At 41.5% G+C, this 27,443-nt stretch overlaps 1 protein-coding gene across 28 annotated transcripts in view; it reads right to left on the reverse strand.

The window, feature by feature from the left end:
• MMD (monocyte to macrophage differentiation associated) overlaps positions 1-27,443 on the reverse strand; it is a 101,062-nt gene that overhangs the window by 65,899 nt on the left and 7,720 nt on the right. For 12 of the 28 annotated variants that reach the window (XR_016223601.1, XR_011383522.2, XR_011383521.2 and 9 more), the window contains exons 2-6: positions 26,282-26,363; positions 24,492-24,652; positions 19,971-20,045; positions 18,001-18,102; positions 15,707-15,776 (exon numbers count right to left, since the gene is read on the reverse strand). Coding sequence is in view for 22 of the 28 variants with exons in the window: in XM_089316974.1 (XP_089173100.1) it covers positions 15,707-15,776; positions 18,001-18,102; positions 19,971-20,045; positions 24,492-24,652; positions 26,282-26,363 (490 nt within the window). In the remaining 6 variants the exon portion in view is untranslated. Of the gene's footprint in view, positions 1-2,698; positions 4,596-12,124; positions 13,823-15,706; positions 15,777-18,000; positions 18,103-19,970; positions 20,046-24,491; positions 24,653-26,281; positions 26,364-27,443 lie in introns of those variants that run through there. The other 16 variants (XR_016223603.1, XM_089316977.1, XM_089316992.1 and 13 more) reach the window with 6 other exon arrangements.

The following is a 27,443-nucleotide window of genomic DNA, read 5'->3' on the forward strand; positions in this document are numbered from 1 at the left end:
GTCTGTAAAATGGCGCTAACAAAACTATCTGCCTATAAGGGTTTTCCGTAAAGGTTAAGTGAGATCATCTATGTAAACTATCACAATACCCAATACATAAGAACCAACAGTTTAATTATAAAAACCCAATCATATGGGCGGGTACTGTGGCGTAGCCATGAAGCCACTGCCCACAACATACACATCGCATGTATCTGTGGCTGTGTTTTGTACCTGCTGCTCCTCAACCTAGAATATTCTCAAAGCAGCCCTTCTCTTACCTGGTAAATGTTTGCTCATTCCAAACTCCCATCATATGCCACCCACCTCCACTGTGAGGCTGACAGTGGTTCGTGTCCCAGCTGCTCCACTTCTGATCCAGCTCCCTGACAGTGGCCTGGGAAACCCACGGAAGAAGGTCCAAGTGCTTGGGCCATTGCCACCCACTTGGGAGACCTGGATGAAGTTCCTGGCTCCTGGCTTCAGCCTGGTGCAGCCCCGGCCTTTGCAGCCATTTGGGGAGTGAACCAGTGAATGAAAGCTAGCTCGTTTGCTCTCTCGGCCTTTGCAGCCACTTGGGGAGTGAACCAGTGGATGGAAGTTCTCTTTCTTGCTCACTCTCTGTCTCTCCCTCTCTCTGTAATGCTGAATTTCAAATAAACAAAATCTTAAAAAAAAAAAACTCATAAATATGGCTAAAGTTGCCTGCTCCCCCAACACTGTTTATAATAGATCATTTGAAACGACCTAAATGTTCAAAACTAAGCGATTAAGCAAAATAGGCTGTATATTCGGTTCTGAAGAATGACAGTGCTACTGAAAATTCTGGCTATGAGAATTATGTAGTACTTTTACATGATTATTAAGTAGGGAAAAGGGACTATTATGTTGACCTTTGTATTCACGCTCCACTTTCTCATGACTTTCCTGCAGCTGCTAGGAATGTGCTATCTGACCACTGGTCAGGGAAGCTCAGGTGCCAGCCACTACGTGAGAGCTCAGCTAGGTGCTCAGGACAGATGAGAACTTGGTCAACAACAGTCTGTCCTATTTCTTCTCCATCTCTCCCCTTCACAACGTCATCCTCCAAGGACCCTTCCCTCTCTCTCCTTTTATTTAACAAATCTTTAGCATGAGTCCAGGGCTACGCTAGAAGCTAGAACAGAGATGGATGAGATTCATTCCTGCCTTCCAGGAGTTCGGTCTCAGGACCACCGAGGGGAAGGCAGTAAACACAGTCACCGTGTAACACAACAGGAATCAAGAAGGCATGCCAGTGCTGTGGAATCAGGAAGGGCACTGCTAGCTGTGGCTGGGTCAGCCTCACAGTGGAGGTGGGTGGCATATGATGGGAGTTTGGAATGAGCAAACATTTACCAGGTAAGAGAAGGGCTGCTTTGAGGATATTCTAGGTTGAGGAGCGACAGGTACAAAGCATAGTCACAAATAGATCATGAGGGCATGGGTATTGGCAGCTGTAAAATTCACCAGCACAGCTGGTGTCAAGTGGGGTTCAACTGGGGAGCTGGGAGTCCATCCTAAGGCACTGGGCATGTCTTAGAGACTATCAGTGGAAGACTTGAAGCAGGTGATGGACTCATTTTAGGAAGAAATGCTGGTATCAATATGAAAGATGAGCTCATTTGAGGGGTGCAAGCAGTGACAGGGATGCACATGAGGATGTAGCTGCAGTAGTCTTGAGCTGCTAATTAGAGATTTTTAGGGCCTCAGCAGGGGAAGGAGAGCAACCGTATTAGGGAGGTTGACAGCATATTAACAACTCTGGTTGGTTGGATATCCTCAGTAAGAGAAGTCAAGGTTGGATGAATGGCCATGGCCATGCCATTAACTAAGATAGGAAGTTTCAGAGCAATGGGCTTGGGGAAGGAATGAGGAGATAATGAATGCATTTGGGACAGACTAAGTAAAATATGCCTGGGGGCATGTAGGCATTTGGTTCGAGAGGTGTGGTCCTGATTGGATATAGCCTTCAGGAAGCTGGCAGCACAGCACCTGGATGAATGCTCGAGAAATCAGTGACATCACTCTGGTGAGCCAGAGGCAGAATTCTTGGGGATAACAACGCTTCAAGACACTCAGTGCTCATATCCGATTCGACAGTGGGTTGTCTGAGGGTTTACTGGTGTTTGCTCTTTCATGTCCATGCTTGATCAATCTTCAGTTCAGGTTTTTTGATTTGTTATTTTTGCTGGCTCTAGAGATGCAGTGGAATATGGAGAATGAGACACTTTGGAATTGAATGGTTCCTGTTCCAGTTCCCTGATTTGGCGTGAAGCCAAATGTTATTAACTGTCAATGACCTTCACTTCCTATTCTACAGAATGTACCTGGACCACTTGCAGAGTTGCTGGGTTTAGAATATGATGTATATCTTGTTGGTAACAGAACAGCCTGTGAATCCAATCCTATGTATGTTAAATTAGCTAAATCAAGAGGCTTCTCTTGGTGAGGGCCCTCATCTGTTAAACTTACAGCATATTTTAAACTGAAAATATGTGCTGCTGAATGTTTGAGCTGACTCTGGCACAGAAGCAGAATAGAGAGTTCTAAATGACAGGGCATATTTGTTTTTCTTTCCATTCTGATTAAAAAAAAAAAAAAACAAAGGAAAAGTATATGAATTACAAATGCTAGATCAGTTCAAGCTCTCAAACATGCATTATTATTTTCACAGTCATTTAATTTAGAGACAGTGGAATGAATCCAAGTAACAATTTTATTCTAGTCTACAGCACAATTTTTACATACATTTTAGTGGTTTTGACAATGTTACTTTTGAGCAAACTTCAAATGAATCCACAGAAAATTAATATATTAAACATGAAATATGCACAGTAAAACAACAGGCATCCAGATGTTCAGAATCATGCAGATAGGGGTGGTCTGCTTGGTGTTGTCACCGGGTACCTTGCCTACTTAAGAATTTACCAGCAAATATCAGTTCATATGTTTTTCATTCCAAAGTAATTCTCCACAATCAGAGAGTTTTGAATATATACACACACAAAAAACCTTCTTTTAAAGCTACATCAGTACAAAATTTTCAATTAATAAGCTTTATCATCAAACCAACAATTCCATTGATCAAGCCCATTCCTGGAAAATGGGTGATATCGGCACCCAATCTAAAGGCAAGGTTATTCTGTTTATTAAAACACCAAAATAAAGATTAATCAATAAAACTGATATGTTAATCTTAATATAAGACACTGAGGGAAAACTCAAAATAATATATAAATATCACTCCACTGAGGCAGGACATAACCCATGTACTACAGACACAAGTTTCTACTAATCACACAATGCTTTAAATATTTTTTTATGAAAAAAAAAATACAACCTATATTAGGAGATGCAGAGGAAAGGTAGAAATGTGGATTTACACATCTAGTTCCATAATTTAAAGTGAACATCAAACTGATAATATAAAGCTAAGTGACGATGACTTAACTGTTGGGCACGAAACAGGCAATGCCACCATTCAGTGTAACTCATAATGCTCTTTAGGAGCCATCAGCAGACGGCCAACTCCACAGCACTACCCTAACACAGACAGAATGTTCACCTGCCCTTGAAAGAGACCCTGAAGACAACATGGCAAAGGCATTGAGAGAAGTTGGATCTTTTGAAAAAGTTAATGATATCAAAATACTTCTCCATCACTGGTAAACCAAACTAGGTCAAGTTTATGGCCCAAAGCAGCACTGAATTCAGAGTCAGAGGTTGGCAGAAAAGTTTGGAAAACTGCAGTTTTCAAAATTGGCAATATCTCCACACTTAATAAGACTATCAGAAGAGGTATAATGTTTGTTCGTCTGTGGAATGTTGACTGCTGCAAAAATTCACAACGTGAATGAGGAGCCGCAGAGATGCGCTTCGATGAAATATTTTTTAAAAATTTACAAAAAACTAAAAGTTTCTATTTAAAAAAGAACCATGTTATTCCAAGATGAAACATGGTAAAAGTAGTGTAAGTTCTGTCCATGATTCTTTACACACTGAATGGGAAAGTGATAGAAACAATTTTTTTTCTTAAAAAGGAAGCTTTGTTATTGCACTGACTTTAACAACCTGACCTAGTAATTTAGAAAAACCATGTAGTAAAATCTGTAAAATTAAAATACAAAATTCTGGTTTGTAAACATCAGTTGGCCAAGTCTATTCAGAGTCCTTCATGATAGTGGAATGGAATGGATAATTCACTATTTGCTGTGAGGGGGAAAATTCCAGAACACAGCTCTTCTATACTTTCACAGTAATTAATATTCAAAAGACATAAAGAAAGTCAGTGCAGTTGTCTTCTTCTTCCTCTCCCTGTGCAATTTTCAGCTCTTACCCCACTCCCAAGTGCCATCACTGAGATAATACTGGCTTGGAGACCCACTACACTCTGGTCATAAGTGTCGCATAAAGTCCGTAGGACTTCGGTAAAGGTACTTCCAAATGGCATAGTAATGCACCGCAGCTGCCGTGGCCACAAACAGGTGCCAGATGGCATGGGCAAATGGAATGATGCCATCGCTCTTGAAGAACACAACTCCCAAGCAATAAATTAAGCCCCCACAGGCAAGTTCATGCAGTCCATCGGTGTTAGTCTGTCAACAGAGGAAAAACATAAAAAGGGTTGGATGTTACTCTGATGTGACAAGCTTCAGAGATAACTGTAATTCCCCCTAAGGCTCCTGATTTTCTAGACAATGAAGAAGCTCTGTGTGAACAGAATTCTGATCTGTCAACATGAACCAAACATAAAAGAAATCCCTTCGACATCAACCCAGATTACCGTTTGGACTGGCAGTCCTGATCCAACCAAGAAATCATGTTACAGGTCCCACGCTAAAAAGGAGCTCATTCTGCCTGTGTTTTGCACGTTTTAAGATTGCAATCCTAGCCAGACAGACGTACATTTTAATAAAATACAATACTTGGTTCCCATCTTCCTCTTTAAAAGCTTTCTTTGCCACAGAGGCAGGCCCAAGCCACTGTGCTTGTCATTTCCCTCTCAACTTCTCTTTGTCCTCCTCTGCTGCTGTTCTACACGGACTGCCTTTGTGAGGGGCTTCCTCTGCTTTGGTGCGTGTACAGCTTCCTCACGGTTGACACACGAAGTCCTAACTACGAGTGACCCTGGAGATCGTAGGTTACTTAGCACAAGACATTTCCTAGACTTGTAGACGTCTCCAAGCCTTTTTGTCTCTGCATCTGGGCATTTCTTAGCTTAGCAGGAAGTTAACAATTTTGTGGGCTTTAGGACAAAAGAGAATTTTTCAGATTGTTCTTGGTTTTCAAAGACTGAGGCTCATCTACAGGATGAAACCGTCTTGTGTGAGTGCCAGGGGAGAGCAGAGAGGTGGTGCTTGGAAGCGGATGAAGACACGAGTAATCCCCTTAGACTCCTGAGGACTGAGAATAGAAAGGCTGCTGGTTCTGCAGAGTGAGTGGAAACCAGACCATGGCAGGGCCAGGGAAGGGGTAGGTGTGTGGGTGAACCAGAAGCCTGGGCATGGACCGCAGCAGCCTGCAGAGTCTTGGAACAGGTCCCTGTGGCCAAGCCCAGCAGAGGAATAGGAAGCTCTAATTCAGCCACCTGCTTTGAGTGGGCTCCATGGGCCTGGGCGAAAAGCAATGATGACAGACTGTCGAGACGTGAGTGCCAGGTATGAGGATCATTCCTATTTCTGACGTTCACCTAAGCCTCCAGGACCAAAGGAGGGGGAGCAATGCAACTGAAATTGGCTGACACTAGATTTCTCCTTATCTTTCAGATTCATTTTTATTTAAAATTTAAAAACCAGAACCTCACATTTATTATTTCCTAAAGGTTAGAGGGCAGTTAATTCCTATTATGCAAAAATTTCTGTGCATGTGAATTAGGAACCTTTTTCTAGGGGAGGGTTAAAGATTTCATCAGATTCTCAAAGGCACATGGGACTCCCAGGAATTATGAATCACCCTTCCAACAAGTGAGGCCACTACAGCCACAGAACCTGAACACAGTCACAGAGCTGGTCATTGCCCTAAACAAGACACCACTCTTTTCTTTCTAATAAAACAAGAGACCAAACCAAGCACACAGATGGGTTCTGACTACAAAGTATTAATAGACAGTTCTAGACACCATATTTACTTTATCAACTTTCAAAGACTGGAACATAGTTAATTCTAAAACATGCAAAATGAAATGCTTTCATTATCAATGTCATTAGTGTCACTATGTGCCAGCTACTGCCTGAAGCACCTCCATGCATTTACTGATTTACTTTTCATGACAACTCCAAATTAGGAACTATTATTATCCCCATCTTACAGATGAGAAAACTAAAATGCAAAGCCCAAGGCTAGATAACTTTCAAGTATCAGAACTGGGAAGGGGATCAAGATGATCTGGGTCATAACTCTTGCTTTTTGGTGGGGTGGAGGGAGTGGCATTAAAAATTGCCAGTTGATTTAGAGTGTAATACACAGATCTTAGATGAACAGTGAGTTCCGATAAATGTACATATTCAGTAACACACATTCCTATCAAGATGTACAATTATTCCAGTATCCCAAAATGTTGTCTGGACCCCATTCTCAATCCTGGCCACCAAGGCAACAGCTGTTTTTACTATTACCACAAAGTCTGTTTCGCCCAGAGCCTCGCATGAATGGAATTATACCTAAATTCCTGTGTCTGGCTTCTTTTTTGCTCCACATTACATTTTTGAGATTCATGCATATCCTGGTGTATATCTTTCACTTATTCTTTTTTATTGCTTAGTAGTCCATTGCATTATTTAACATAATTTGGTGCTATTATGAATGAAGTTAATGTTTACATCATTTCAAAGTCTTTTTGTAAATACATGTTTTGATTCCTGTCAGGCAGTGCTTATGGAATCACAGGACACATGTATATTTAATTTTAAAAGAAACTAAGCAGTTTCTGAAGTGGTCATGTCACTTTACACTGCCCCAACAATACTCACGCATGTATATTACTTCTCACCCTTGCTGGAATTGGTGTTGTCAGTCTTCTTGATTCTAAGCACTCTACAGGGTGTGTAGTTGCAGCTCAGTGTGGTTGACATTTGCATTTCTCTGATGACTAACAATGTCTACTTTTTCAAGGATTACTGGATAACTGGATACTAATCTTTGTGAAATGTCTGTTAGAATCGTTTACCCATTTTTTACAGGACAGTCCTTTTATGTACTGATTTGGAAGGTTTTGAAAAATATATTCAGAGCACCGGTGCCATGGCGCAGTAGGTTAATCCTCAGCCTGTGGCACCGGCATCCCATATGAGCGCCAGTTCTAGTCCCGGCTGCTCCTTTTCCAGTCCAGCTTTCTGCTATGGCCTGGGAAAGCAGTGGAGGATGGCCCAGGTGCTTGGGCCCCTGCACCTGCGTGGGAGACCCAGAAGAAGCTCCTAGCCTGGCTTCAGATCGACACAGCTCTGGTCATTGCAGCCATTTGGGGATGAACCAAAGGAAGGAAGACCTTTCGCTCTGTCTCTCCCTCTCACTGTCTGTAACTCTACCTCTCAAATAAATAAATAAAATCTTAAAAAAAGAGAGAGAAAAAACATATTCAGGATACATGTTCTTTATCAGACACATATAGAAAAAGCAAGTAACTGCTTCCCACTTGTGGCTTATCTATTCATTTTGTTAATTGTGTTTTCTAATGAGCAGAACTTTTTTTTTAAAGATTTATTTATTTGAAAGAGTTACACAGAGAGACGAGAGGCAGCAGGGGAGGTCTTCCATCCGATGGTTCACTTCCCAGTTGGCTGCAACAGCCAGAGCTACGCTGATCTGAAGCCAGGAGCCAGGAGCCAGGAGCTTCTTCCAGGTCTCCCACACAAGTGCGGGGGCCCAAGGACTTGGGCCATCTTCTACTGCTTTCCTAGGCCATTGTAGAGAGCTGGACTGGAAGTGGAGCAGTTGGGTCTCAAACCGGTGCCCATATGGGATGCTGGCACTTCAGGCCAGGGCAAAACCTGCTGTGCTACAGTGCTGGCCCCAGTGAGCAGAATTTTTAACTTTCGCAAAAATCCAACTTATTTTTTCTTCTTTTATGATTGGAACTTTCTGTGGCAAAAATAATCTTTGCCTGTTTTAAAACTGTGATGATACGATGCTGCTATGTTTCCTGAAGTTTCTATGTTTTCTAGAAATTTTAGTTTTAGACTGAGGTCTATAAGCTACCTTAAATTAGGTTTTGCAGAGTTAGTGCTGTGGTACAGTAGGTTAATCCTCCACATGCAGTACCAACATCCCAAATGGGCACCAGTTAAGTCCTGGCCGCTCCTTTTCCATTCCAGCTCGCTGCTATGGCCTGGAAAAACAGTGGAAGATGGCCCAAGTGCTTGGGCTTCTGCACCCAAGTTGGAGACCCAGAAGAAGCTCCTGGTTCAGATCAGCACAGCTCTGGCCGTTGCGGCCATTTGGGGAATGATCCAGCAGATGGAAGGCCTCTCTCTCTGTCTCTCCCTCTCACTGTCTGTAACTCTACCTCTCAAATAATTAGTTTTTGAATATATTGTAAAGTTGCATACATAGATGTGTAGTTATTCATGTTTTTGAAAACACTTCCATTTCCCCCTGAATCACATTGATTGCAACATATGCGAATAAAGTCAATTCCTATATTTTAACTATATTCTATAGCCTTAGTAAATTTGCTTAGTTCTAGAAACTTTTTGTAGAGTCCTTAGGATTTTCTAAATATGTGATCAAGATTGTTTGTGAGAAAAGACAATTTCATCTTTCCCTTTGCTTCCTGTGTGCCTTTCAGTTCTTTTTCTTACTTTACTTCATGGCCAGAACCTCAGTTTAATACTGAATAGAAGTGGCAAGAGTAGACACTGCTGCCTTTTTCTCCCAATCATTCAGTATTTCTCTGTTAAGTGTAGTAGCTTGGCAAGTTTTCTTCTTCTTCTTTTTTTTTTTTTTTTTTTTTTTTTTTGACAGGCAGAGTGGACAGAGAGAGAGAGAGAAAGGTCTTCCTTTTTCCGTTGGTTCACCCTCCAATGGCCGCCGTGCTGATCCGAAGGCAGGAGCCAGGTGCTTCTCCTGATGTCCCCTGCGGGTGCAGGGCCCAAGGACCTGGACCATCCTCCACTGCACTCCCGGGCCACAGCAGAGAACTAGACAGGAAGAGGAGCAACCAGGACAGAATCCGGTGCCCTGACCGGGACTAGAACCCTGTGTGCCGGCGCCGCAGGCGGAGGATTAGCCTATTGAGCTGTGGCGCCGGCCTGGCAAGTTTTTTTCATAAAGGCTTTTTTGTCAGAGTTAGGAAGTAGCCAAGTTGGTTGTGACTTTCTTAAAAAAAAAAAAAAAAACACATGAGGGGCCAGTGCCAAGGCACACTGAGTTAATCCTCCGCCTGTGGCGCCGCTGGTTCTAGTCCAAGCTGCTCCTCTTCCAATCCAGCTCTCTGCTGTGGCTTGGGACAGCAGTGGAGGATGGCCCAGGTGCTTGGGCCCCTGTACCCCAGTGGGAGACCAGAAAGAAGCTCCTGGCTTCGGATTGGCATAGCTCCAGCCATTGCGGCTATTTGGGGAGTGAACCAATGGAAGGAAGACCTTTCTCTCTGTCTCTCTCTCACTGTCTGTAACTCTACCTGTCAAAATAATAATAAGAATAATAAAATAATGAATAAGGGGTGGACTTTTGGCACGGTGGATAGGCTATGTGCTGTATCAGGGTGTGGTTCAAGTCCTGGCCTACGCTGCTTCTCATCCAGCTTCCTGCTGCTGCACTCCCTCCCTAGGAGGCAGCGGATGCCTGGCTCGAGCACTGAGGTCCGGGCCGCCTGGATGAGAACATGCCTTTGAGTCTCAAGGCTCCTGGCTTCAGCCTGGACCCGTCCTGCCCGTTACGGGCATTTTGAGGAGGGAACCAGCAAACAAAAGCTTTTTTTTTTTTGTCTATCTGCCTTTCAAATAAAGTGAAAAACAAATAAAATCATCAATCAGTATCAGATTTTTCTCAAATGACTTTTTCTGCATCTATGGAGATGACCATAGCCTTTTCTCTTGGATTCTCTCAATGTGGTAAATTTCAATGTCTGAATTTAAGTGATTTACCAACCTTGCCTTCTTAAAATAAGCCTGATGACTATGATGCACTATTCTTTTTATATGCTGGTGACTTAGATTTGCCAATCTTCTGTTGAAATGTTTTCTGTTTCATGAAGGGTGCTGGTGTGTAGTTTTCTTGTCATGTCTTTGTGTGATTTTGGAATCTAGGTAATAATGGCCTTGTAAAATATACTGGGGAAGTGTTTACTTTGTGAAAGTTTGTGCAGGACATGAATTATTTCTACGTTCAATATCTCATAGACTCTAGCAGTGAAGATACCATGGAGGCTTTTTGATGTGGGTTTAATTTCTTTCCTTTTAGAAAAAGATTTGCCTATTTATTTATTTTAAAGAGCAACAGAGAAAGAGGGAGAGATAAGAGAGAGAGAGAGGGAGAGATAAGAGAGAGAGAGAGAGAGAGAGAGAGAGAGAGAGAGAGAGAACCTTCCATCCACTGGTTCACCCCTCAAAGGGCCGTGACCAGACCAAAGATAGGATCCAGGAACTCTATCCTGTTCTTCCATGTGGATGACATGTACTTGTGGGGCCCATGTACTTGGGCCATCACCTGCTACTTTCTCAGGTACAATAGCAGGGAGTTAGTTGCACAGGAGGCAGAGCAGCCGGGACTGGGATCGGCCCTCCAAAATGGGATGCCAGCAGTGCACGGCACAGCTTAACCCACTGCATCACAATACTGGCCCCGGGATTTAACTTTGATATGGGGCTTTCCACGTCTCTTGCTTCTTCTTGGAACTGCCTTTCAAGATTTTAAAGCTTTCTACCTTTCTACGGCATTAATGTTCTTCAGAGAACTAGAACAAAGAGGGTGTGTATGCTAACTTATTTTAAGGAACTGGCTCATGCAATTATGGGGGTGGCAAATCTGAATTCTGGGCTGGCAGGCTGGAGGCCCAGGGAAAAGTTGATGTTGCAGCGAGAATCAGAAAGCAGCCTAGAGACAGTAGTCTTTTTCTCCTTAGGCCTTCAATGGATCAGTTGAGACCTGTCCACATGTTGGAGAATAACCTGCTCTACTCAGTGTCTGCTGAGGTGAATACTAATCTCACCTAAAAAGGTTTTTGCAGCAATTAGACTGACGTTTGACAAATATCTGGTATCTGTGGTTTAGCCAAATTGAGACATAACAGTAAGTGTCAAGAGACTAAAAGCATCTAATGCAGCAGTTTCTTCCTAGCGCTGCCTAGCCTGCGTCCCGGAGTCTGTTAGGCTGTATTTTCATTATGATCCAGTTCAAAATATTTTCTCATTTCCTGTGTAATCTGTTCTTTGACCTGAATTTATTTAAAAGTGTGGTGTTTAATTTTCAAATATTTGGGGGGTTTTGCACATTGTTTTTGTTGCACAATTGCAATTATCTGAGCTTCACTGAGGATTACTTCATGGCCCAACATATCATCTATTTTGATCAAAGGAACCTATGTACTGCAGTGTTTGGGTGGAGCTGTCTAAAATGCCAATTAGGTTAAATTGTTGACAGGGTTGCTCAAATCTATCCTTACTACTTTTTTGTCTGTTCAATTATTTGTTCAATAACTATCAGAGGAATATTAAAATCTCCAATTATGATTGAGATTTTTTTCTTCTGTATTAATTCTGTTAGATTTTGTTTCAAGTAAGCTGAAGCCCTATTATTGATTACACACTTAAGATTGCTAAATCTTCTTAGAAATGTCCCTTTTATCATTATGAAATGCCCTCATAAGCTCTGCCAGTATTCCTTGTCCTGGTATCTAGTTTGCCTGGTATTAACATAACCATTTCAGCTTTTTGTGGTTAGTGCTTTGATGGCACTTCTTTCTCAATTTTTTTTAATTTTTAATTTATCTACCTTTTTAACATCTTTTTCATATAAATACATCCAGCTGAGTCTTGCTTTTTAATGCAGTCTGAAAATCTTTGCCTTTTAATTGGAGTGTTCAGTCCATTCTCATTTAATTCTTACATACAACACAGATATAATTACTGCTGTGGTTGTGTTTAAGCCTCCCTTCTTATTTTCTATTTGGTTTAATCTGTTCTTTGTTCCATTTTTCCTCTTTTCTCGCCTTCCTTTAGATTCAATTGAGTAACTCTGGTGTTGCAGTTTATGTTTTCTCTATTACACTATTTTGCAATAACATTTATTTTTTTTTGTTGGCAGTTGCTCCATGGATTACTAAGTGCATCCTTCACAAATCATAAGATATTATCATTATACCCCCCTGCACAAGGTTATGACCCTTATAACTATATACTTCCATTTTTCCACACCCGTCCTGTTGTCGTATACTTAAGTTCTCCATATGATAAAACCCCCCATATTATCTTTTGAAAAAATGTGGAATGAACACCCTTTGTATTCACTCACAGATTTATCACTCCCAGCACTCTTGATTTATCTTTGATATGACAGTCACCATGCTGAGTTAGCCTCTGCTTGTAGTTGGCAGGCATCCTCTTATCATCTTGAAGATTCCACTGCATTGCACTCTGCATCCAGACCCTGATGCAATGTCGGTGATCATTCTTTTCTCCTTTGTTCTCTGGTTGATTTTAAGAATTTTTTTTTCACCTTGTTTTTTAGTAATTTAACGATAATGTGCTTAAGTGTAGTTTTCTTTGTGTTTACCTCGCTCAGGCTTCATTGTGCTTTGGGCATCTGTGGGTTGTTATTTTTCATCAAATTTGGAAAAGTCTCAACTATTATTTCTGTTATATTTCATCAGATCACTTGATATTGCCCACTGGGTTACTAATGTGCTGATCATTTTTTAATGACTTTTTTTCTCTGATGCTTCCATTTGTGCTATTTCTGTTGACCTTGCTTCAAAGTCACCAACCTCTACAGTATCCAACCTGCTGTTAAACCCCTCCAATAAACTTTTTTTCTCAAGACATCACAGTTTTCTGATCAAGCATCCAGTTGACTTAATATTTTACAGCCTCTATTTATTTTTAAGATTCCTCATTTGTTTACTCATTATGTTGTAAAGTCCTTGCAGATGAATTTCAACATCAGTCATCTTTGGACCTATGTCAACTGACCTGTTTTTCCTTGGGCATGTGTCATTTTCCTGCTTCTTGCCTATTTAGTACACTAGATCATGAATGCCATGTTGTTAGGGAGTATAGATTTTGTTGTCTTTAATTAAAGATTGTTGAGTTTTGTTCTAGTAGGAAGTTTATCTACTGGAGAATCAATTTTATACTTCTAAGGTTTGTTTGAAGGCCTTGTTATGGCAATTCCAGACCAGCGCTCATTCTGGGCTTGTGTAGTTCTGCTCCTATGTTATAGCCCTGGTTGGGTCAACTGAATGCCTGGCATGTTCAGAACGGTCTCTCCACACTGGCTGGTTGAAACTCCATTATCACTCAGCACTTGGAACTTTCTGGAATCTCCATTTACCTCAGAGCCTCCAAACAGTTATTCTAGACCAGGGCTTGTAGAGTCTTTGCCCTGAATAAATTCAGCTTGCTATATGGCAGACTTCAGGAAACTTCTTTGTAGACTGCTGAAACCTCTCCTTTGGACAACACCCTCCTCTCCGATACCCAACCCATAAAGTGCAGCAGTTGGTAGCCTGGAACATCAATTTCTGTTTTCTCCATTCAACACTGCTGTGCTCTGGGCCCCACTGCCTGTTACGGCTGCTTGGAAAGCATCTCCTGGTAAACAAATGGGATGAACCGCAGCTCATTTTTTTCTGGTGTCTCTTAAGATTCCTAGTCCTGTACTATGTTCAATGCTAAAAAAAAAAAAAAAAAGTTGCTTTTATTCTTTTTCCAGTTTTCTAGTTCTTTACGGCAGAAGCCTAAGCTTGATTCTAATCAGGATTCCAACCAGAACCAAAGCTTTGGGTCTTTACTCACATAGTTACTTTGTTAGTTCAGAAGGTTTGGGAGATCCTTTTTGATCTGAATGCTGTCAAGCTCCCTGGCTTTATCACAAGATCTGTGCTACCTGCATGCCTACCCCTTCCGGCTTATATGGACACTCAAACAGGGGCACGCGTTCTGTATTCCAAACCATGAACCATTTCTAATTCTCTAGAGCAGCCAGTGCTTTCCCTCTCTCTGGGCTTCCTTCATGCTGTCTTCTCTACATGTCACACTTGTCTAACCACTATCAGCTCTTGGCTCCTACTTATCTTCTTGAATCAACATAAATATCACTTCTTCTGCTATTTCTGTCATGTCTTCCCATAACAGCCTGACCTTTCTCCCAATTAAAGGCATTACAGAATTTCCGAATACTTTCTTATTTAATACAAGTTGTGTTTGCTTACTTGATTCTATGTTCTATGAGGGCAGTATGGGGATTGTCCTGCTTGATTATCATAAACATTAGTCACCTGCCTTTGTGCCACTTATGGAAATACCAATTAAGGATTTAGGCTAATAAAAATACTGGCTAAACCTGCTCTTAGGATACCCTGAGGGAATCTACTTAAAATTCTACTCTAATTAGTAACCGATCTGCATAGACCTTGCTTATATTGCTGTGGGTGTCCTGAATCGCCCTCTAATGATACAGTCTTAATGGCTGATTTTCTCATTTCAGTCATCTGCCTCCCGGTCTGTACCATTCCACATTACCTTCTCCAAGTAAACTATGTGTATTTTTGGTGCTAGGTGATTACTAAAGCCATCACAAATCTCCAACGTGCTATGTTACATTCTCAAAAGACATACACTCCAAAGAAATAGAATCCATTTTAACTCCTAAACCCTTTACAGGTTTGTTTTGGTAACCAGGACAACTATGTGCAGTGGAATTATGTTCTCATAAGGTGCCTATGAACTTGAGAGGGAAGCCACAGGTACAGTGCTTCTGACCACTGCAGGCTAGGAACAGAGTTCAAACTAAAGACATAGGGACCTCCTTAATTTAGTGGCTAGGGCCAAAAAATGTAGGATATAAGATGCTGGAGCACATAACGTAATGGCACAAGTAACCACCTGATGGTGACCACAAAGTTGTAATGTTTCTGTTTCAAATGATAAACTCACATATCTCTCAAGAGTAATTCAATCTGAAAGGGAATGCAAAACATACATGAGACTATCTACCAAAGGTAATGTACCATTTCTATCCATGAAAGTTCTCAAAAGATATTTCCAAGCAAAGTAAAGAAAACTGCTTTCCTTGAGAAGAGAAACACTGTGACTTAAGAACAAGTGAAAAGAAACGACTGATGGTGTTTTAAAAATATCTGACAGAAGGTTAAAACAAATGACCATTTTAAGGTTCTTCTAATTCTTGAGATTTTAGAAGCTGGTAATTTACATTTTCTTCATTGTAAGAAGCCTTGAAAATTGACCTTTTCATAGGTCCAGGTTTGAGAAGTTTTGGTAAAGAGTTGGGGCAGGATGAAAAACCCAAAGGCCCACCCAGAAGAGATAACTAAATACACAAGACTAGCACAGGAAGAGAACCACAGCTAAAGACACAGTTTTTCCAAACTATAGACATTACACAGTACAAGTTGCTGGCACACCTGTGTGGACATATTTTTTTCCTTTCACGTCCCTGGTTAATGGGTAAGTCATAGCTTCAGAAAGAAAAATCATAACCATAATCATATTAAGAGTTTCAAAGACAAAATAAGAATTGTAAAGCCGCTTCTTACCATTGATGTCACCACCAAGGCCGGGGAGAATCCCATTGTGAGATAGAAAAAGAGCTCAACCACCTTATACCTGCAACAACAGAAATGTGGCTAACTGTATTACCATGTACATACCAGCCTTTCCTTTTTTTCTTTTAAAAAAAAAAACTATAGAATATTTACTAGTCAAATAAAATACACTTCTTAGGATGAGATCATTAGGCCTCTTTGCAACACAGCATAGTTGAGTGATAATGAATGAACATTTCTTTCAGAATTGAAAAGGCATCGAACTCCATATGCTACCTAGAAAATGTTTTCTGCCAATAGTAGTTTTCCGGAATCCAACCCACCTTGCATTTTCCTAGAGGGTCTGCTTTCATTACTGTTCCAACTCAGAGCTCTAAGACGGTGACATTGTGAAGAAACATGGGGGTGCATGCAGCTTGGGGCCAACTTTATCAGTGAAAAGGAACAGCAGCCCTGGGGAGAGGCATGCATTTCTGTTTGACTCTCTGTTCTGAACGTGTACAAATTCTGACCTGTTAGGCGGCTCATGTCACACTACAGCAGGATGTCTGAAAACTATTGAGAAACACATTGAAGTAAAATTCAACTTGTATTTCTTCCCCCAAAGGCAAGGACCACCACATTTTATTTAAGTTTGGATCCGCAAGGTCTGGAGTTGTACCTGCCATAATTTGTGTACTTCCCGAAGTACTTACTTCTACTAAATTAAACGGCTAAGCGTGACTCACATCTTATTCTTCATGTTTTATAATCAAAGCCTACCGTAAAGTAATCCTGTCAGAGAAAGAACCGGTTTATGGTTTTGGTTGCCATCAGCGGCTTGCAATAAGAAAGAACAGTTCTCTTACTTTACTTCCTATTATTTCCAGGATATAAATTAGGGCTTTGAGCCCAAGAAGCAAACTTGTCCCTTAGAATTGTATGTACTGCATAACACCACAATTACTAAAGTATAACATTACCACTTATGGTCAAAAAGGTCTTGTAAGTGAATTTTAAAACAGACAGAATTTAGTCGAAACTGCCATTTTTCTTCTGAAAAAGAAAAACCATTTTAATACTTTCTGATAAACACAAACTATGGTCGAGTCTCAGAGCTATTCCACCAAGCACAATAAAGAACGTAATGAGCTATAGATTAATACATCCAATGACAACAGTTTCATGCTTTTGAGTCTCTCAAATACAAGCCTAATTCAAGGTAGTAAAAAGAGCTGTAGAACAGAAAGTGGGACACTTGGGTCCTAATTTCCAGATGAAGCACTATTTGGTGTAAATAGTCTCATCCTTTAAGAATGAAGCCAGAGGCCGGCGCTGCGGCTCACTAGGCTAATCCTCCACCTAGCGGCGCTGGCACACCAGGTTCTAGTCCCGGTCGGGGCGCCGGATTCTGTCCCGGTTGCCCCTCTTCCAGGCCAGCTCTCTGCTGTGGCCAGGGAGTGCAGTGGAGGATGGCCCAGGTGCTTGGGCCCTGCACCCCATGGGAGACCAGGAAAAGCACCTGGCTCCTGGCTCCTGCCATCGGATCAGCGCGGTGCGCCGGCAGCAGCGCGCCGGCCGCGGCGGCCATTGGAGAGTGAACCAACGGCAAAGGAAGACCTTTCTCTCTGTCTCTCTCTCTCACTGTCCACTCTGCCTGTCAAAAAAAAAAAAAAAAAAAAAAAAAAGAATGAAGCCAGAAAAGATGAACCTGAAGATCTCCTGCAGAACCAAGATGCTGAATTTGAATAAGCTTTTATTTTAACACTGCCTAACACTTGTAACTATAAGCTATGAATAATGGTTTAAAAAACCCTACCCCAGGGCTAAGGTAATGAGAATAGGAATTCAGGCATTTTCACAAATATCCCTTTTTACAGAAAACTCTCTTTGGAACATCTCCTACTCCTAGTGGAACAAAAGTTGTGCTGGGCACTTAAAATCAATTATCTTCAAATTTCCACAGAAACCTTGAAAAATGGTTATTTTTCTCATGTGATTACTGTTTATATTCATAGAGGATAAAGCTAAATTGCCTCAGGATGAGAAATGAGGTCCTGTTGGCTCGAAAATGACTGTAGCATTATCCCTTAACTATATCACACCACACATGTGCCGTTTCTATCTTTCTGTAGCAATCTGTCCATTAATAATGAATACCAAATGGTTCTGAAGATCTATTAAAAATAATATATATTCTATTTAGGTACTTCTATTTTGAAGAAGAGAAATAAAATTATATTGCAATGCAAGGTAAAATTGAGGCAGTTAGTTTAAAAAGGAACAAATATAAATTTTTTTCTTACTTTTCATGGTAGAGAAACACATAAATTGTTCCTCCAGCTGCCATGAGCCAGATAAACCAACGCATATGAGATGCCAGGGGTCCAAGTTCACGGAGATTTAACCTAAAAATATAAACATGACAACCAAGAACAGAAGTGAAATATGAAAGGAATTTTCAGAACCAGTGTCTTCCTGTCAGAAGCAGGAAGAAAAGGCACTCCACACACCAAGGAGACCGCTTAGCAATGTGGGTGAAATTAATAAAAGATAAAACTGCCAGTCAACCTTTCAGATTTAGAATTAATTCAAAACTAGTTTAAAAATGGAGACAACTGAAAGCAGACATATAGAACAGAGTCCCAGCACACCCATGATGCCCAACTTTCCCCGTTAGGCAGACAAAGCTAAAGGCTGTTGGCCTTCTCAATTCTGACCGTGTGTTTGGGAAGAGATAGCTTACAAAGCTCACAGAGAGCACGGAACTACATCCTAACCTGAGATCATGTATCCACAGCAGGTATCTAATAAACAGACTACGTGTCTCCATTTTCAATCTCTCTGCCAAGACAGACATGAGAAGAACCATCCCACCGTATATTACACAAGACATTCTGTTAGAATGTAGGGAGGCATGAAGAGAGGATGGTTAATGGGTACAACGGTGCAGCTGGATGGAGAGGAGGAATAACTTCTCATGTCTAAAGCACAGTAGGGTAACGATGGCTGACAACAATTAATTGTGTTTCAAAAGAGCTAGTATGGAGTCCTAACAAAGAAATGATAAATATCTGCGGTTTTGGATCTACCAATGACCCTGATCTGATCATTATGCGTTCGATGTATTGACATGTCACACCCCATAAATATGTAAAATTACATGTCAATCAAAAACAAAATACAGGTATCAAGACTTTTTAAATGGATTGTCATGTCTGAACTTTAAAATGCTGCCAATTTATTCACTCTAATTTCATATTAACAATAAACATAAGAAAAAACGTTTTGACTGTAGCTACAAATCAGTACTATCAAATGTAAAAGGCACTAACTGCATATCTAAGACAACATGTGAACAAACTACCTACTTTGATATTTGATTCCTCAGCTCACATTAAAAATGTTTTTCATTTATTCACTTCTTTTAAATTGAGGTGTATTTTGCAAAAGTCTAAGAATTCTTACTCCAATATGAAGCAGACCTATAATTTAGTAAGAGGTGTTGGGGAGAGAGAACACTTTTTACTGCAGTGGATAATTATTTCTTTTGAGTGACTGAAGCTACATTAGGCAGAACCTAGAGGCCTACTCTTTCTACTGACTGCAATCGTTGAGGACATAGCCTGAGTTTCTGCATGTTTAAAACTGGACCATGTCTTAATAGAGGAAAACTAGTCTCTTTAGTTACAGGTTTCCAAGCAACAAAAGATTTCACCTGTACCAAAAGGGCAGTAAGATCAAGAAAAGTGTGCAGGACACTAAATATTTTAAACAGTTGACAAATTTGACTTGTTCTCTTACTCAGATCAACAAAAGAAGTGGGAAATGTGCATTCACTCATGTAGAGGGTACTTTATTATGAACTGAAGACCAACAGTATAAACTTCAAAGGCAAGCCTGCTTTTCTCACACATGTTTACAGCACTTCCACAGGAACAATCCAAAGTATTGTGCACAGCAGCTGCAGGTGTATGGAGGACAAAGGTTACACACTTCAGACATGAGCACTCCATCTAACCAAAGGTTCATAGCACTTGCTGTTGAACAATCCAAGCTATGTGGCATAGCAGCAATGTTCTCCCCTTTAACTCTACAGTCTGACCCAAGTAAATCAAACTGGGAAAAAAGAAATTCATGTATGTATGTGTCGAGGGGAAGTGGTGAGGCACATGCATGAGAGCTGGGGGCTGGCACGGTAGGAAGAGAGGAAAGGAAGAATGAGAAGTTCTAATCATAAAAAGCTCTTTTGAAAAATAGAAAGACTGCATCTTACCATGGAGCATAAGAAGCAGCAATGAAGAAATAGATAACCATTCTATCGCACATGTGGAAACAGTGCTCCACTGTCCTAGTGGGAGCAAACAACAAGTTAGACAAATACTTCAGGACATTTTCAGACTGGATACCACTCCACCACCGTGCAATCCCTATCTTGTTCTAGTTCTCCTCAGGGCATTTAGAATTTGGCCTTCAAACTCACACAGCTCTTTTTAAAAATAATATCAATCTAAAAATAAGGCATTTGTATTATCTTTAACCTTGCAGCCACCAGAGATATTCTCACCATGTACAACACGCAGGGACAGAGCCCCTCAACAGACGTAAAGTGCTTAAACAAACAAAATCTGCATTTTCTGACGTTTTCCATTTCTTTTAGATCCCGTCTGACAACAACAGAATTCCTTAGGACAGGCCATCCCCCAGTTCCTATCATACTCTTCATGTCTTTACAGAATGTCTTTAAAGAAGGCTCCGCTTCACACATATTAGTGCTGACAGTGAGTTGTAAAAGGAAATTCAGTAACTGACATAGGAACAGCAATAACAAAACAAAGCAAGGTGCACCTGCTCAAGAGGGCTGCCATCCCGATGGCTAAGGAAGTTGCTCCTTCTAAGATGGAAAAGTCAGGGTGTGTATGTACAAAGACCTGGCTCACTGAGGTCTACCTGGCTCACTGATGTCTATCCAGAAGATGGAATACATAGATTGTGCCCTTTCCTGAGGGGATTTAAAAGTGCAAACTGGGGCAGGTTGTTTGGCACACTGTGTAAGGTGCTGGTTGGGATGTCTGCATCCCATAGTGAGTGCCTGGGTTAGAGTCCCAGCTCCACTGCTGATTCCAGCTTCTTGCTAATGCGCACCCTGGGAGGCAGCAGTGATGGCTCAAGCAGTTGGATTCCTGTCACCCAGAACAAGGACCAGGATTGAGTTCCTGCTCCCAGCCTTCTGCCTGGCCTAGCCTCAGTTGTTGTGGGAATTTGGGGAATGAACCAACAAATGAAGATCTCTTGCCTTTCAAAAAAAATTTTTTAAGTACAAATATTATGTAGAAAGGTGACTATAAATAATTACATACTGAAAATTTATGGGAAAAAAAGCCCGAACAAAGTTTTTCAACGGGAAGAAATGATGAATGTTTGAGGAGATAAGTGTGTTTGTCCTGATGTGGAAATGACAAACTGTATACACGAATCAAACTATCACCTGGTACCCCATAAATATGTTCAATTTTTATTTATCAGTTAAAAGTAACGATAAGGTTGAAAAAAGTACAAATGCACAGAATTGCCTTGACTCTTACATTCAGCGTTCAAAGAGTGAGAGTACTAGTCCAGGAGAGCACTGGTCATAGTGCTTGTGAGACCCACAGTGTTGACCAAAGGAGACAGGTGAGGACTCGCATTAGTAAGTAAGTGAAAAACACATTTGAGAGAAAGAATGGTTTTAGTCTGCTAGTGAGAAGCTATGTCTCACCCCCAACAAACACCAGATTAATGCTTTTCAAACATGATTGCGTTCAGAATCACCTGAGGAACTTATAAAATAGTGTCCATAATCTCCAGAAGCTGTAGAGGGAAGGGGAGAATCTTTTTTTTAGCCTCTTGGGTGACACTGATTCCTACCACGGTTTGGGACTTTCTGATTCTGCTTTCTAGACTAGAACATGATGGTGAGCAGGAAGGAAGAACTAGAACTTATTCAAGATCTGTCACCCACCTCTCTGACTTTCTTCACAGGCAAACAGAAATAACATCTCTCTCACAGGTTATGTGTGATCGTTAGATGTGCTAATGCAGGTCATGCATTTAGAACAGTAACTAGCACATAGTAACACCTAACACATACTCAATAGATGCAAATTACCTTCTGTCTTTTACTTAAATTAAGGCTGTACCTGAATATTTTAAAAGTTTAATATAGAGTAAAAACCTACGTATGGCTTATGATTATAGCAATGCCGTTTGAAGATTCATGAGCCTGATTTCAACTAAGCCTTTTCCTCCAGACCCTGGCAGGGAGGCCATGAACACTGCAGCAGGCATCTACAACTCTTTATCGATTCAGAAATCTAGTTATCAAAGCCAAGTCTGCTGAGGCAACCCCAGCCCTGGCCCGTGCCAAGAAGATAATGAAGTGCTCTGCCTCCAGACTGGCCTCTGGGCTCTGCAGCAGTGTCCCCAGGAGCCACAGGGACTTCAGTGGCTCTCTTGTGAGTGTGTCCCAGAGCGCCCTTGTGATTCAATGCTGTGGTTTTATTTTGAGCCGAGAGAACTGTCACCTTATAGGAAAGAGAATGCAAACTGTATGCAATACTGGAAAGAATACAGTGAAAACCACACAGGGCTGGGAGTCGGGGCTTATAGGATGGTCCCCTTCTGCTGTTCTCACTCAGCCAAACCAGGATACTTCCCTGCAGCTAAGTTTCCCCAAGAGAAAAGGAGTTTAGATAGATGTTCCCTAAGGATCTGGCGGCTCTGAAATTCTGTGAATCTACATGTGAGGAAACCAGGAAATCACCTCTTCTATCCCAATCCTGCTCCTAAATGAAGATGTCTTTTTAATATTAGATTGTTTAAATAGTTTTTTTTTTTTTTTTTTTTTTTTTTTTTTTTTTTTTTTTTGACAGGCAGAGTGGACAGTGAGAGAGAGAGACAGAGAGAGAAAGGTCTTCCTTTGCCGTTGGTTCACCCTCCAATGGCCGCCGCTGCAGCCGGCGCACCGCGCTGATCCTGGCAGGAGCCAGGAGCCAGGTGCTTTTCCTGGTCTCCCATGGGGTGCAGGGCCCAAGCACCTGGGCCATCCTCCACTGCACTCCCTGGCCATAGCAGAGAGCTGGCCTGGAAGAGGGGCAACCGGGACAGAATCCGGCGCCCCAACCGGGACTAGAACCCGGTGTGCCGGCGCCGCAAGGTGGAGGATTAGCCTATTGAGCCACGGCGCCGGCTTGATTGTTTAAATAGTTTAGAGGGTTTCTTTATATTCTATAAAACCAAAAGTTATATTCAATTATTAATTTAAATCATTCTTAGTCTCTTCTGAATTATCTTTTAAAAATAAATTTTGCCCTTTTGGGTTTAATCTATTACTGCAGAATCAATTTTACAAGCAACTCATTTCCATCTACATGGTGTGCTTCTACCTTTGCAGTCTCCCAAATTAACCCCTCACTTGGAGAAGGAATGCCTTCATGTCCTTGATGGCAGGTCAAGGGCCACAGTACATTTGGAAAGTGCTTGACAGGAAATAATAGCAAATTACGTCCACTTCCTTTGCATAACATAATTCTGAAGGTGAAACTTCAGAAAACCATAGAACTGAAGTAAAACATACCCCTTTATGACATAAAGTCCAAGTCTTTTATAATTTTTTTTTTTTTTGACAGGCAGAGTGGACAGTGAGAGAGAGAGACAGAGAGAAAGGTCTTCCTTTGCTGTTGGTTCACCCTCCAACGGCCACCGCGGCCGGCGCGCTGCAGCCGGCGCACCGCGCTGATCCGATGGCAGAAGCCAGGTACTTCTCCTGGTCTCCCATGGGGTGCAGGGCCCAAGCACTTGGGCCATCCTCCACTGCATTCCCTGGCCACAGCAGAGAGCTGGCCTGGAAGAGGGGCAACCGGGACAGAATCCGGCACCCCGACCGGGACTAGAACCCAGTATGCCGGCGCTGCAAGGCGGAGGATTAGCCTAGTGAGCAGCGGCACCGGCCTCAAGTCTTTTATAATCTTCTTCTTTTTTAATCTATTTGTGTGTGTGTGTGTGAGAGAGAGAGAAAGAGAAAGCAGTTCATTCCCCCAAATGCCTCCAACTGCTAAGCCTGGCAGGGCCAAAACTGGGAGTCAGGAATGCAATCCAGGTTTCTTATGAGGGACACAGAAACCCAGTTATCTGAGCCATCACCACTGCCTCCTAGGTCGTGCATTAGCAGGAAGCTGGAGTGAGGAGCTGGACCAGGGAACTGAATGAAGGTACTCTAATGTGGGAGGCAGGTGTCTTATCTGCTAGGCTAGATGCTCACCCTTCTTATGTAATTTTCAAATCATTTTCACATACATTATCTCATTCACCTATCACAATAACCCTGTGAGTCAGGCATTATTATTCTCACTTTAGAATGAAGAAACCGAGACTGCATGAGGTCAAGTGACTTACCCAAGACTAACAGCAGGACTAGAACTCAAAGCCTAACTGCCAACTCCAGGTTCAGTGACAGCTGCTGCTGCTTTAATATCCTTGGTGTACTTAATATCATTAGAAAACAGCTCTCAGCATGTTAAGCTGTAACTCCTGGGGGCCAGTAAGAAAGGCCTGCTTTCTTAGATCATACAGAGCCAGGTGGTCTCACAGTCTGTCCCCTCCAAAGCAAATGTCCTAAATTTCGGATAGCATTACAACGACAAGGCAGAAAAGTGTCTACTCTATGTGCTGGCTGACTAGAGCATGCCAGTTCGGGAGGCGAACACACACGTCGGGTCAACTGTTCTGACCTGTTGAAATAGCATGCCAAGCACTGTACCTCAAGTGGCTCTTTTTCCATGAGACAATGTGAAATACTGTGGAAACAATGAAGAGGGCACAGAGGCCCATGCCATAAATCCATGCTGTTATCTTTTCCCAGCAGTCGTCAGACAGTCGATGGAGGAGGGCACTGCCCACGATGGCCGGAACAATGAGGAACTGAAGGAAAGGTAGAGAAAAGTAAATAGCCTGGCTTTTAAGGAATTCTGACCTTTGCTAGAGGTCCGGAGGCTTACCAGGGGCAATTTTTAAAAAATAATTTAAAAAAAAAATGTTGTCTCTCTTGGATAATAATGATGACAGCCAAAAGGAGTTGTTAATTGCTGCACTGAAAGCAGATACTACTGTTCAGGGCCCAGGAACTGTGCCAACCAATGGGGACACAAAGAGCCGGTCAAGGATGCAACATTACTCAACTGTTGCAAAACAGATGTTCTTTATCCTAATTTATTCTAGTCTCTAATCTGATTTAGAGAAGGTACTAAAACTATTCAAATGCTAATCATATTTCCCAGGAGGTCCTGAATGCCCCATGAGCTACCAAAATCCCAATTATTTCAGCAAAGGTAACTGAATGAACCAAGTCAGTAAGTATTATAATGTATACAATGCCACACACACAAAAAATAACTGTACAAGTCATATGTCCTGGATTTGTTCAGTTCGTCAGTTTGGAAGCTATTGCAGAATGAAAAGGTTTTGGCTTATTTCGTTTGTAGTAGCACCTTTTAAGTAAGCAACAATAATCCACTAAGACCCTCCTATTCAAAAAATATTAAGAGATCTGAATCGTAGAGAATTTTGCTCTTTGCACCGTATTTCACAGTCCATATTGACAAAAAATTTAAATGTCTAGTCATAAAAGTATAACGATGACTAGTAAGCATTTTATAAAAAGAAATTCCCAAGAGAACTAAACTACGACAATAGATAACCACAATAAGCATACTTGGCAATGAATGCAAACTTTAGCAATTTTCTTATCTTTCTTTTTGCTTCTAACCCCAAGTTTTGCCCTCTTGCAACAGAATATTAAATTTCTGGATGACATTGGCATAAATATTCAGATGGCGAAGTTTTCATTGGCTCGGAGCAAAACAATAATTACAGCAATAAAGTAAGATTTCATAAAACAAAATGCATTTAACTTAAGAAATATCCTTTATTTTGCAACCATGCCTTTTTCTACTTTTTTCATGTTCAAGTATCCTCTCTTTGATGAAATGATGACAACAGAAGTATTTTGTTGGTTTTAGAAATTTTACTAGTCTCTGAAATTCAAAAATCTGGGATATGGCTTAATAAAATTACATTTGCTGCTCTGAAAAAATAATATGGAGGTTTTGACAGCTGCCTTTCCTTCAGCAATGTGGAACAGTTCTGCACTGAGAGGCGATGGGGACAGCAGGACGGGGCTCCTCACTACAGGGGCTCCCTTCTTCAACAAACTGTGAACTCTCCTGGCTAAAAGAATCCAGCTGACTATCTTGAAAAAGTGATTCATTTCATTCATCCACTTCCTTCATTCCAGGAATGACAGTCTTCATAAACAGCTTCCTTTGGTTGTCCTATAATGGGTACTTCTTGGAGAAAGCAAGGCCAGAAAAGATCTAACTGAAGGCCAGAGCACACTCACACTGTTTCTGGTGACACAACCCAGCACTGATGTGGGCAGATAAGGTCACCAGATGGGAAAATTCAACCAATTATGTTGAGATAATTACCCCTTCCTTCCACTAACACCCTTTGGGAAGGGTGGGCCTGGCATAAAATAAAATTCATACTCACTGCATGTGTGTAACAGTTAGCAGCGTGTTCATAGCAAGTTGGTTTGTAGCGGCCATTGGCGGGGGCTCGATGGTTCATGAACCTGTAGAAAGAAGACATCAGGCAATCAGAGCATGTAAAGAACAATGGGGAAGTCTGCCAACAGTTGTTTGATCTACTCTAAATAAAGCAGTCAGTGGTGGAAATACCTAGTTACAGGAATAAAGTATAATCCACTAAAATCAACAGCACTGATTCTACAGCAAATGACTTAGTACATTAGATTAGGCATCTTTCAGTGTACTCAACAGGGAAACCTTATACCAACCACAAGTAAACAGAAACCATATCCATTCCTTCATTTATCACTCCCTGTAATAAAATACAAAAACAAAAAATGGCACAACTAAATCTTAAAAACAGGACATTTTCCTAAATGAAAAGGTACATGCTACATTTCAAATGTTTCTATTTTCTCTTTCAAAATGTATAAAGCTTTATATATATGCAGATCTGTACACCCTACAGACCATGATTATAAGGCATGTCCAACTAGTTTCCCTATACTGTATTACTTGTCCCAGCACCACACACAGCTTAAATGATACCTGGCTACCTTTAGGCCACCTAAAAGAGAAGGTACATTTCTTTTTTTTTTTTTTGGGGGGGGGGGTGTTAAGATTTATTTATTTATTTGAAAGAGTTACACAGAGAGGAGAGGCAGAGAGAGAGAGAGACGTCTCCCATCCGCTGGTTCACTCCCCAATCGGCCGCAACGGCCAGAGCTGTGCTGATCCAAAGCCAGGAGCCAGGAGCTTCCTCCGGGTCTCCCATGTGGGCGCAGGGGCCCAAGGACTTGGGCCATCTTCCACTGCTTTCACAGGTCATAGCAGAGAGCTGGATCAGAAGTGAAGTAGCCGGGACACGAACCGGCAGCCATATGGGATGCCGGCACTGCAAGCGGAGGCTTTACCAGCTACGCCACAGCGACGGCCCCAAGAGAAGGTACATTTCCACCTTCATTCTCCCTTAATTAAAACACTTTGGTTCAAAAACCAAACACATGACCTGTACCTACTACTTTTGGGCATTAAATTCAAATATACAGAAAACCTGTTACACATATAGACACATGCCCATATTCCATATTTCCCTTGGGACAACTTTGTGACAATCAGCAACA

The sequence above is a fragment of the Oryctolagus cuniculus genome, chromosome 17 (assembly GCF_051225735.1).
Source record: "Oryctolagus cuniculus isolate XC-2025 breed Fujian yellow rabbit chromosome 17, ASM5122573v1, whole genome shotgun sequence".
Classification (NCBI taxonomy): domain Eukaryota; kingdom Metazoa; phylum Chordata; class Mammalia; order Lagomorpha; family Leporidae; genus Oryctolagus; species Oryctolagus cuniculus.